At 53.7% G+C, this 11,777-nt stretch overlaps 1 protein-coding gene across 1 annotated transcript; it reads left to right on the top strand.

The window, feature by feature from the left end:
* The first annotated feature begins 5,210 nt into the window (after positions 1–5,210).
* Positions 5,211–10,490, top strand: OAF (out at first homolog). The gene is made up of 3 exons (XM_026863769.1): positions 5,211–7,695; positions 8,245–8,425; positions 8,918–10,490. The coding sequence occupies exons 1-3, from the start codon at positions 7,678–7,680 to the stop codon at positions 9,190–9,192; spliced, it is 474 nt and encodes a 157-aa protein (XP_026719570.1). The 5' UTR covers positions 5,211–7,677; the 3' UTR covers positions 9,193–10,490.
* The last annotated feature ends 1,287 nt before the right edge of the window (positions 10,491–11,777 follow it).

Here is an 11,777-nt window from a genome sequence, read left to right as displayed (position 1 = left end):
TCTCCGGGCAGCGGAGGGGTTGGGCGAGAGGACGGGGTCAGCGCTCCGGTGTGCGGGTTTTTGCGGGGTGAGCGCCCGCTGGTAGCGGTGCACGGGGTCCCGCCGCACCTGGGACCGACTCGGAGCCTGGGAAAACCCTGGCTGGGGGTCCGGGAGCCAGATCTGCTCCCCAGGAGCCGAGGGGACGGAGCGCGGGGTCCCCGCAGAGCGGCTCTCACGCCGGCCCGCGGTCCCCGGCGGTGTCACAGCTGGAACCTGCCCCCTTCCTGGCGAAGGTGGGTGCCAGAACCCCCCGGGGGGACGGATGGCGAAGCCTTCCCCTGCCCAGCTGCCCCGGCAGCTCTGCCTCTCCCCGCTGAGGTGTGAGCAGCAGGTTGAGCAGGGCAGGAGGGGCTCGGCGGTGGGGGCACCTCAGGTTCTTCACTCCTGGCTGGGGGTGACCCCGCTCTGCTCTGTCTCCGGGACATCCCTCTCCACGATGCTTGTGGGGTACGGTTACTCCCTTAGGGGGGCTCCTGTTCACTGGGAGCACGTGTGGGAGTTTGTGGCGTGGGAAGCGTTTGCCTGACAGCTGCCCGTGGGACTGACAGCAGCCCCCTCTAAGGAGAACCTTTCCTCCGGCCCGTGCGTGGCCTCTCTGCGGGGATGCGGGGCTTGCTGAGCCGCAGCCCAAGACCCCGCACATCTCGCCGGGAGATGGTAGCTCCCGGGCCAGCGTGGCGTTCCTTGGAGCATGCCGAGCCCGGCGGGATGCAGCGAATTTCCTCTTGCACAGGGAAAAGCTGTTTGCTGCCGTGTGGGTGGCACGGCTGGCTGGGTGGCACGGCAGCGTTATCTTGTTCCAGCCCTCCGTTCAGGCTGTTTGCTCAGGTGGACTTTGCTTCGCAGCAGGAGGAAGCTCAGACCCATGAGATAGGAAGGTGGTGTGTCCCAACCTGTTGGTGAACCTTGGAGCCTTTTGCCAGGGATTGTTCTGGTGCCTCTTCCACTTTCAGCTACGTTCTTTGGTCTCAGTCTCCTTGCAAGCCTCTCAGACGTCCCTCATCCATCGGGAGGGTGCAAGCCCACCTCTTTCCAAGACGCTAGCAGGAGCCGTGGTGATTTTGGAAGCGATGCTGTGCTCCACGTACTGCATGTAGGGAAGCAGTTCCGTGACTCCTGTTTAAAAAAAAAAAAAAAAAAATCACAAGAAGACATGGCACACCAAGGAAGTTAAGGGAGGGAAGAAGAGCTCTTGAGCCTGCAGATTGTCAACTTGCATAGCACAGCGTATTCCTGGCCAAGGGAAATCCAAACTCATTATGGGTCCTCTAGGTAGGCCCTTGGGGAGACTGGGATGTGACTTGGGACTTCTTCTGGTGTCCTGAGCTGTCCTCAGCATTTTTCACCTGCTTTAGCTCTTCTTGAGGGGAGCTTGCTCTCAAATCTCATCTACAAACCCAGCAGAGTGTATGTTACCTCTCCTGTTGCTCTCATCCTTATTATAGCTGAGCGGACAGGTTCTCTGAAGGTATCTCGACTTAAAATATGTTAAAACCTTAGCTCCATGCATCCCCTCAGCTCCTGCTGAAAATACAGACGAGATGGTCCCTGGATGGCTTTGCATTGGACTTGCAGAAGTCCATTCATAATCTTTAGTTTTAGAACTGTTGGGTACTACCGTCTCTCTTGGTTTCATGGCTTTGCTGGAAAGTAGCTGAAAAAAGCCAGAAAAACATAAAGGACCGAGGAGATGAATTTATGGTGCAGTGAGTAATGATGTGAGCAGGCAGCTGCCTGGCCAGGCTTCCCCTCCTGACCTGTTCTGGCTGCACGCAGACATTTCCCCGTTCTGCTCTGGTGCTCTTCTCACTAATATTACACAACTTCTCCTCTCCAGAGAGAAGGTCTTGAGGCTCTTAGCCGTGGTAAAAGCAGCTGGGGTTGTTGATCTGGCTTTTCCAAGCTAGGTTGTGTGGTCATGCTGTGGCCAGGATGCTGAGGTTTTGCACAAATGATTTTTCCACTTCTCTGGCTTAAACTGCAGGGGGTTAGTCCAAAGGCAGATTTTTTAAATTTTTTTTCTCCGTTGCCGACAAGGAGTTGCTGCTAGACCAGGGGCTGGAGAAGAAAGGAGTTACAATGAGATCACGGTTCATTTCTCTTGACACTGGTGGAAACTGGGTGGGACTTGAGCAGGGGTCCGGTCTTCCACAGAGGTGGGTTTTTCATTTCCCTTCCACCCCTGCATCCCCTCCAGAGCTGAACCTGAAGGAGTCGAGTCCTCAGAGCACAAGGGGCTTTCTTCTCCTTCTGTAGTGCTGCACAGACTGGTCTGTGGGAGTCCAAGCTGGGACTTGATGTTTTCTGGGCAGTGCAGTAGTGAAGACCATTTACTTTCTTGCAGTTTGAAAGAGCATGATGAAAACACTTCTTCTTTCCTTGTGTAGTACTGTCAGGCATAAAATCTACTGCAAAAAAGAGTGAGGGGGAACAGCAACCCTAAATGTTGTGTCTCCTTTGACTAGTGTGATCTTGCCAGTTGATCAGTAGTGGCCTGAGAACGAAGTGGGTGGTTTCATTCCAAGGTCAGCACAAAGATTAAAATTTCTTTTTCCATTTGATTGCTGGAAAAAGTTGAGTTGGAAACTCAAGGGAGAGAGCACGGGCAATTGTATTTTAACCCTCGCACTGCCAGTCCTCTCAGTGTCCTTGTTAATAAAGCCGATGTTACGTGGTATTCTAGGGTGGTGTTCTGAGAATTTCCTTCTGCCAGGCGTCCACTGTGTTAGGTGCTAGGTGATACAGGAAAGCATCTGCCCAAAGACTGTATCTGTGTAATTTGGAAAGCAGTCTCTTCTCCGTAAAGATGCCAAAAATATGAAAGGAGGATCATTCAGCGCTCTCTGGGAAGGCTCGGAAGGGATGGCGCTCTAAACCAAGGTGGTGGCTGTTACCCTGAGCTGTAGTGAGGTATCTCAGAATGTTCTCTCTTGATCGGAGCCCTCGAGGACGGGGGTGAAGCAGCTGCCCCCCACGCCAGGGCAGCGCGAGGGCTGCTGAGCCGAGCCCAGGGCTCAACTCTGCCTTAGGGCCAGAGCTGCCCTTTGCTCACCCCACCGCTTTGGGGAAGGAACTTGTTAGGGAGGATCCAGTTTCAAAAGTGGCCTCTGACAATCACGTTTAGGCATTGCTCATGTCGTGTGGTGCTGAGCACAAGGATGCTTAACCTAGAGGATGATTTTCTGAGCATTGTGGGGATTTCTGGCTGCTCAGTGCTTGTAAGAGTCAGGGTCAAACCCTATTGCTCCTGAAAATGGGGGGGGGGGTTCCGCTCTTGCCAGCACATCCTTAATTTGCCTTTATAGATACCCGAGTCTAAGAGGCAGTGCACCAAACTGTCTTCATTCCAGCCAGTTCCAGTAGGAAAGGGGTTAAAAATCATAATCCCCACCCAGGCAGGGTAACTCAGCTGGCTGGACCCCCCGACGTGGATGCAATAACACATTCTTTCTGTTCACAACGCCTTTCTGGCCAGCTGTAGCTGTTTCCCCAGGGCAGTGCAGGCAGGGCCCAGACCACAGCAAAGGCTGCTGACAGGGTGAGGAGTCAGGCCCGGGAGCACCGGTGTTACCCGGAGCCCCGAGCAGCGTGGCCCCTTGCACGTACCCCCCCCACTCTGAGCGGGCGTGTGACAACAGAGACAAAAGTGGGTCCCGCAGCAGCACTGATGCGCTTGGGGGAGAGAAATTTGGCAGGAAAGCTGAATGGGTTGTGGGGAAGAAGACATTGAAATAATTTATTTCCCTGGGAACTGGTAGGCTCCACTCAATGTGAAGTTGAGATGCTGGGCTCAGATCTAGACCACACAGGCTTGTAAGTCCCTATTGGATAGAGCCTAGGAATGGGGGTTGAATTGTTCTCGCACCCCAGATGACAGTCCCTGGAGGAGCTGGCTGAGGACAGGGCGAGGAGGGAAGAAGTTGGATGGTTTCCCTGCTCCTCCTTGCAGGCTAGTCTTTGCTGGAAGTCCTTTTCCTAAGTGCAGGCAGCCTGGGCTGTTGGGAGTGCCCTGATTTCCTTTCAGCCTTTAGGAAAGAGGAGCTGCTCTCCCCTCGCTGTGAAAGCCGAGGCTTCTGTTACCTCCAGTGCCACGGTTAGAGCTCGCCTGCAGAACTGGTTGTTCTCCGTTACACCAAGCGTTTGTCGTCCAAACCTAAACAATAGCTGTAACTGTACCCGCCACACGAGTGCGGGTCAGGGCCAAGGATTCTCAACGCCCCCGTGATGAGTTCATCCGGAGAGTCCCCGCGTTGCAAAGGCAGTGTTCTGCTGGGACTTGTTTGCTGCTGGGAAATTTTGCAGAAATCCAGAAGTAAAGGTGCTGTTTGTTGCCTTGGCCGGGTACCCGCCTTGGCACCGGTTCGCCCTGCTGCTGCTGCTGGTGGGAAAGAGGTGAGGTGGCTGCGGAGGGAAAGGCACGCTCTGAGTGGGAAGAACTTCAGTGGCTCTTTCAGTGTGAGGAGCGTGACATATTTTTGATGTGACAAGCTTGGGTTCTTACTCCACCTGAGGTTGCAGGGCGAGCTGGGAGGCTAGGGAAAGCCAAGCAAGGCTTTGAGACAGAGGGGTGAAGCAAGGCTGGGGAAAATAAGAGACTGGTTGCTCAGGAGAGAGTGGTTACGGCAGAGGACACACGTCCCAAGAAAATGGGCCAGTGTGTGGCACAGTTTTAGCCTTGCTCTGAAGTGCACAGCAAGGGTTGCTTCGGGTTTGCTCAGAGACAGGTGAAGGTGGGATTTTTCTCTTTAGACCAACGCGTGCCGTAGGAGCCAGCTCCTCTAACAGAACAGTTGGATTAAAGCTGTTCATTGGTTCACTGGTTATTTCAGTGCGGGCAAACCCAGACCATTCCTGTCTTTCCCAGTGCGCCTCCCGCAGTATCAGTAAATGTGCTGGAAATCCCTGACACCTGGAGTTCAGGCAGCACCAGAGCCCTCTTCACGCCTCAGTTACTTGCTTTAGATGATCTGGAATGTGACAGAGCTGGGAGAGGGACATGGGCCAGAAGCCCTGGGGACACAGGGAGCAGGAGAAGAAATGACCCCTCTCTGGGGGACCCAAGCCTGGCGTGGCGGGGGGGTTACAGGCGTGGAGGGAGGCAGCTCGGGGCAGTCACTCTCTTTACCAGAGGATCTATACCAGAGGACTCATCGCGGACGGATCAACCTATAATTCAGGAAGCACACAGAGATAGGCAGGTAAATATTTAGATTAGCTGAGCAGCAGCCCCAGGTCACTTCCTCGCTGGTGTGATGGGAGCAAGACTGGAGCTGGAGGGGACACAAGAAGGTGCGTCGAGGGCAGTACGGCACCGGCTGGTGACCCAGTGCATGCCAGGCTTGCTCCTGGTGTCTGCCTCGGCTCGGAGGGGGGAGTTGGTGCTTGTCTCGATGCCCAAGAGCTGTTTGTTTGCTCCAGTGGTGCACTGATGTGACGTAGATTTGGTCCTTCCTCTCCGGCGTGCTTGCTTGGAACTCAGGAAAAAAAACAGATACGTAAAACCTCTGTCCGAATTCTTCACTGAACAGGGTCACTGGGTGCAGGAACCCTTTGCATACTGTGGGAGTGGTGCCTTGGGACCTGCGCCCGCCTGGGAGGGAGCTTATCTCTGCCCAGACTCTGCGGGGACTCCGGGCTTTGGAGGCAGAGCCAGGGACCTGCAGCTCCGTGGGATCAGTTGGGAGCTCGAGATCCTGCCGAGGAGCAGTGCGAGCTGTGAATCTCTCGCACGTATCAGCTGGGAGGAGGAAAGAGAGTTGGATGTCTGAAGGCTAATTCTTAAATAGGCAGATCAGGAGGACTAATCAGTTGCTCAGCATGTTCTCATTTTACAAAAATTGCCTCCAACCTGGGAAGTACCGCACTGTTTTTAATCTCCTGCCTGTAGAGGTTTTCATTCCGAGTGCAAAACATGGCTATCCCTGTTTGCGTTTTCCAGACTGAATGCTGATTGTTCAAAGTGAATTAAAATTAAATTCGCAGCTGAAGAATATGCCAGGGTGAGCTGCTAGCTTTAAGTCTGCTCATCCTTGGGCCCTGCACAGTACGGGAGCTCCCAGCGGACGAGCTCAGCTGGACTAAGTGTAGATCATTCCAGTGGTGCCAATGTCTCAGTGGGAATTCTCCCCATTAAAGCTCTCAAAAAAATAATGATTCCATAGTAATTTCCCAAGCTTTTTTGGTGGCTCTTTCTTCCCAAACTTCCTTCACATCCTCCTCTTATGGCAGATTTTCAGCCAACAAATGCACCCAGCAAAACCCTTTCTCCTGTGCTGGGGAGGGGAACGTATTCCCGATTGCAGCTGTTCTTTCATCTGTCCAGATGTGCACTGAATTGCGTAACCATTTCTCTTCTGGACATGGAAGAGAAGGCAGGGAATAAATAGTGGGCTGTATGAGCTGGTCTGCAGAAAAGCTCAGCACAGACACTGCTCAGAGCTTGTAGAAAAGAGAAAGGCTCCCTTCTTCTCGGAGCGGAATGAGGTTTGGAAGAAGCTGAGCTTATGAGCCATCCGGCAGGAATAGCTCAGGAGGGGAGGGATGATCTTAGCAGCTTTGGCACAGCTTCTGCTTGCTGCTCCCTCGCCACCCATATCTGTCCGGTCTCTGCGGAGGACGTTGTTAAGTGATGGCTGCGGTTGGGTGCCAAGAGGCAATAATTGCTCTTCGTACTGAGGAGACACCGTTCCGATCCATCTGCTTAGCCCTGGTGGTGGCGCGGTCTGACACCAAGACAGGGGATGGCGGATTCCTGCAGAGTCTGCAGATGCCCCAGAAGCCCGATGATTTGTTACCTGCATAGAAATCACTGTCAATCCATGCCAGGACAGGGTGTGGGGAGGTTTTGCTACTGAGTCAACGTGAAGGTAACCGTGCTGGTTGCCAAGCTGGATTTGGAGATGGACTACAGTCCATTTCAGAAGCTCTCTCTATAAAATGCCAAAATTACTGACCCAGGCAGAAAAAGGAGGTCAGCGGCGGCTGATCATAATGGGTTCTTTCTGGCTTTAACAATTTAACTTTCATTTCTCTTCCACATGCTGTTGGGTTCAGAAGTCAATCATTTGTTCTCCAGGATGCCAGCTGCAAGTGAGGGAAGGCAGTAGAGAAAATTTGGTCCTGCTTGCCCTGAGTAGTGCATGGAGACAACGACTGTGTGATATTTGCTTAACAAAACAAAACGAGACTCCTTGGAGGTTTGCCTCCCTGCTTGGTAAAGGATAGAAACCTCCAGCTATTGTTTGAGGAAGCCGTGGATGTGGGATGTGACCTGGCAGCAAGTTGTCCTTGCCACAGTGGGATTGCGAAAACCCTCCCTTCTTTACAGACACCAGTTGTTACGCTGCAGGCTTTTGGGTGGGATTGAACCTGGGACTGCACCCTTGAGCTTGGGTAGAAGTACGAGACCTTTGACTTTGTTCTTCGGGCTGTGGAGCCTTGCGCTTTAACCCTGACTTCTCGGTTCACCCCGCCAATGCCAAAGATCTGTGACTCTCACTCTATTTCTGTCTTTGTCAGGAGGTGAAGATCTTCCGTGCCTTAATCCTGGGGGAGCTGGAGAGGGGCCAAAGCCAGTTCCAAGCTCTCTGCTTCGTCACGCGGCTTCACCGCAACGAGATCATCCCCAGCGAGTCCATGGCAAAGCTGCGGCAGGTGAGGGGCACCCTGAGGCTGGCTGCAGGGCCGCCTCCGTCCCCCAGTCCATCAGGGTTTCCTAGAGCTGGATACCCTTCCCAGGCAGCTGCCTGATTCTGCAGCTGTCAGACCCACCTTTAGTCACTCCTCCTGCTTGAGGGACTTGGTATTAAACTAAGTTTATCAATAGTATTGATCCTGTTCTACTAATATCCCAGAAGGAGACGTGATTTAGTTCAGCCTGGTCTGTATCAAAGGGCAGGAGGATGGTCAGAGCAATCACCATGAAAATCCCTGCCCTGCTTTGCCCGGTGAAGTAAGCACTGACTTGGGGCCGTTCATCACGACCAAGCACTGAGAAACGGTCGCAGGCAAATCAGAGCAGTGACGAACTCTCACCAGTTTCAGCATCAGTGTGAAGTGCCTTCCCTCCAGATAGGGTGCAGGTGCGTTTGCAGAGGGACATCCAGTTGCGCATCATCTTAGGTTGGCATGAAATCGCGACGTGCTGTAAGGAATAATTTGTTGCAACCAGGATTCAGGTTTTTGCTATTTCATCCTCCGCAGAAAAACCCCAGGACAGTGCGGCAGGCTGAGGAGGTGCGGGGCCTGGAGCATCTCAGCATGGATGTAGCTGTCAACTTCAGCAAGGGGGCCCAGCTGAGCAATCACATCCACAACGTCTGTGCAGAGGCCAAAGAAGCGATTTACACCCGAGAAGATGATGTCAAATTTTGGCTGGAGAAAGGTAAGTTTCCCTCGGTTTCATTGGAACTGCTCCTGTCAGCAAGTTGGCACTCCGCTGTGATCTTCCCTGCCAGGTTTCTGGCAATCAGTGCAGATGATTTTGGCTTCTCTTTCGCTGCCTATACGGTGAGTAAGGCATGCGTATCGCTTGCTCGCACAGCACAGTGCACCAGTCTCTTTTGGTGGTGCTCTCCTAGTGAACCTAATGGTAGGTATTTTCAAGGTAACCTTTCACCTGGTCCGTCACCCAAAAGAAATACGTTCTTTACACAGTTTGTCTTTTGGCTTACTTTCCCCAGGGCTCTTGCTTCTCCTGTGGTTCCTGTTAGGACTCGTGTCCAGATTGCCCCTGGACATGCACTCTGTCTAACCACCTCCTCCTCAACTCTCCTGGACACCGTGTGGAGAGCCCAGCGCCTGCTTTGGGGGCTCTCTCCTTTGGCCTTGCCTTTCGGCAGTGCCCTGAGCGATGTCCCTCTGCTTTCTCCCGCAGGGGTGGATGGCTCCATGTTCGAGGTCCTGCCGCAGACATCGGATCTCCCCGACCTGCAGCGTTGCAAGCTGTGCGCAGACCGCTGGAAACCCTGCATCTGCAGCTACTCGCTGAGCATCGAGTGGTACCCGTGCATGCTGAAGTACTGCAAGAGCCGCGATGCTGGGGGCAAGGTTTCTTCTTACAAATGTGGCATCCGCAGCTGCCAGAAGGGCTACACCTTCGATTACTACGTGCCGCAGAAGCAGCTGTGTCTCTGGGACGAGGAGACCTAGCAGAGCCAGGCCAGACCTTTTCAAGGGGCAGCTCATCTGCCTCCTGCCACCATTTATGATGCTAAGGGCTTCCTGGAGCTGGCTGCTCCAAAGAAGGAATTATGGTTCACAGCAGTGCCTTGTACCAGGAGAGCTCTCTGTGTGTGTGTGCCTTTCCTTCTGGCCCCCTGTGACTCTCTCATACTGTGATAAGTGGGATCAGCTCCCTGTGTGTTGATGCTCTCCTGCCAGCTCCCTGGAAGAAGCAGGAGCTGCAGGTTTCTGGGGTGAAGCACCGGCAGGGGTGTGTTTTGCCCTGCTCTGGTGTTAGCAGAGGTGAAAGGAGGCGGCGCTGATCAGTTATCAGCCTCGAGCATCCTGATGAGCGGTCAGGGCAGGGAGAGAAATGGTCTTGATGACCTGGGTTGTCAAACATCTCTGCTGCTGAAGAAGCCCCTTCACTGACTTCGCCACCTCCTGGTGATGCAACAGCAGTAACCCAATGGGAAAAGAGCTGATTTATGGGACCACATACCCTGAGCAAGGAAGGTGCAAAGCCTGCCCAAAGCAAGAGCCTGCCCGTAGCTTTTCCTAGTATCCAAGTGGCTATTTTATCCTGCCTGTGACTAGAAGATATAATGGGGAGATACATCCCAGCGATGATTTTGCCCCCAAAGGGCTGATAATTAGGGCTCTAATTAATCCCTTTTTAGACTAGTGAAGGCCCAACTTTTTGCGTTGGTCCTGTGACTCTCCCACTAAGAAAGAAGCATCTAGAGACTTGTGACTGCCATTATACCACTGTGGTTGCAAGGGGGGAGGGTGATCCCAGGTGGGTTTGTGCTGTCGTTCCGAAGCAGACACCATCCTACATCTATATCCAGTTTTATGTCCTACTCTGCCAGCTGTTCACAAGAAGCTCTTAGATAATTGTACTGCTTTGCTGTGCCTTGGTTTCCCCTACATGTAAAACAGGGACAACACTGAAGCTGCCCTTGGCCCTGGTATACACCTGGAGGGCATCAGACAACAAGCACTGCAGGAGTGCTCCCTGGTTCCTGTGTCCTCTTCCTCTCACGTTAGAACAAGCAGGGAGGGCAGAGAGGTTCTTGGGGTCATTGTGAACCCCTGTACCTCCTGGTGAAAAGCCTTCACAATGTGCCTTTTTGCCTAAAATACAGGAATTTTTGACGAAAGGAAAAAAAAAAAATAATAATTTGGTCGCAATTATTTTTGTATTGATCACTTAAGGGGGGAGAAGGGAAAGGTATTTTAATATTGCAACATGAAGTAAAACACACTTGAAATGATTTTTTTTTTTTAAAAACCAAATTATTTATGATTTGTAAGGTAAAATAAACTGATTTTTTTTTTTTAAAGCATCGCTGGCCTAAAAGACTCTCTGTGCATAATAGTCTGTTGACATCCAGATGTTTGGGGGTTTGATTGAGAGTTGCTTTCTTATGGGTAAATCTCAAGCCTGCACCTAGGACATTGGAGACCCATGGAGGGGGAACATCCTGCTGTTCATGACCGTGAACACGCCTCGGTGTGCTCCTGCATCTCAAGCATAACGTCCACCCGGCCATAGTAGGGAGACAGCTTTGACTTCTCAAGCAGCTGTGAAAGCTTTGAGCCTGAGCTCTGGTAAGTAAAAGACCAGCAGCAGAGGCGGGTCCTGGGCTTAGGCGGGTCCTGGGCTTAGCCAGGCTGGTGCCCGCTCTTCTCTCCGAGGGATTGTGGGGTCCCACGAGGGGATGTTCTGCAGCTGCACCAAGTGGCTGGAGGTTTGTGTGGGTCCAGCAGCCTCCCTAAGGTGTTCTTTGCCCCTTCCTCTGCAGCTCTAGCTGAGGGGAGGCGAGGGCGGCAGTTTGGGGCCGGCTCAGAGCTCTCATTCCGCGGCTGCTGGAGGGAGAAGCGTGGAGTGCTGATTCCCTCTAGTGTGGTGAGCGCAGAGACGGGACAAGGACTTGCTGCAGCCTCCGCTTGAGCCTTGCCCCCTGACTGTCCTTCCTGGGGAAGCTGGAATTCTGCTTTTGCACTTAGGTGGTCAGCGTTTGCAGGGCTTGTTCCCCGCTGCCTTGGCTCCTGCTGCAGCGGGACACGGTGGGATTTGTCCCTGCTTGCCGGAGTTAAGCCCAGCCGTGGGGCGAGGTGGGCTGTGGGCAGTGGGCGAGGGTGCCAGGGTGGCTACAAGCCCTGGGGCCCATCCCCACTGTTCCCTCCGTCAAGGGGCTGCTGGGGGGGGGGACAGGAGCTCGCTCTGGGGGTGTTGGGTCATACCCCTGCCGGCTCCAGCGTGCTGGTTTTGGAGCAGAGAGGCTCTGGGGTGCCCGGAGACCCCTCGGCCCTTCCCCGGTTCCTGGGGTACTCCCAGGGAAAGCAGCGTGGTGCTCAGCGGAACCGCACCACCGCCTCGGCTCTGGGGGTGATGGAGGAGCCTCCTACGAGCTGGGCCCACGCTCAGCAGAGAGGGCCCGAGGGGATTTTGAGGAGTAAGAGATGAGTGAGGGGCATTAAACCGGGCAGGACACACTGAGCTCAACCCCGCAGTCATTTCTGGGCGGGCGTGCGCCCCGGCAGAGCTGGGCTTTGGGGGGGGGGGG

The sequence above is a fragment of the Athene cunicularia genome (genome assembly GCF_003259725.1).
Source record: "Athene cunicularia isolate RWA chromosome 24 unlocalized genomic scaffold, athCun1 chr24_part1, whole genome shotgun sequence".
Lineage (NCBI taxonomy): Eukaryota > Metazoa > Chordata > Aves > Strigiformes > Strigidae > Athene > Athene cunicularia.
Note: the sequence above shows the minus strand (reverse complement) of the source record. Positions and strands in the feature narration are given on the sequence as shown.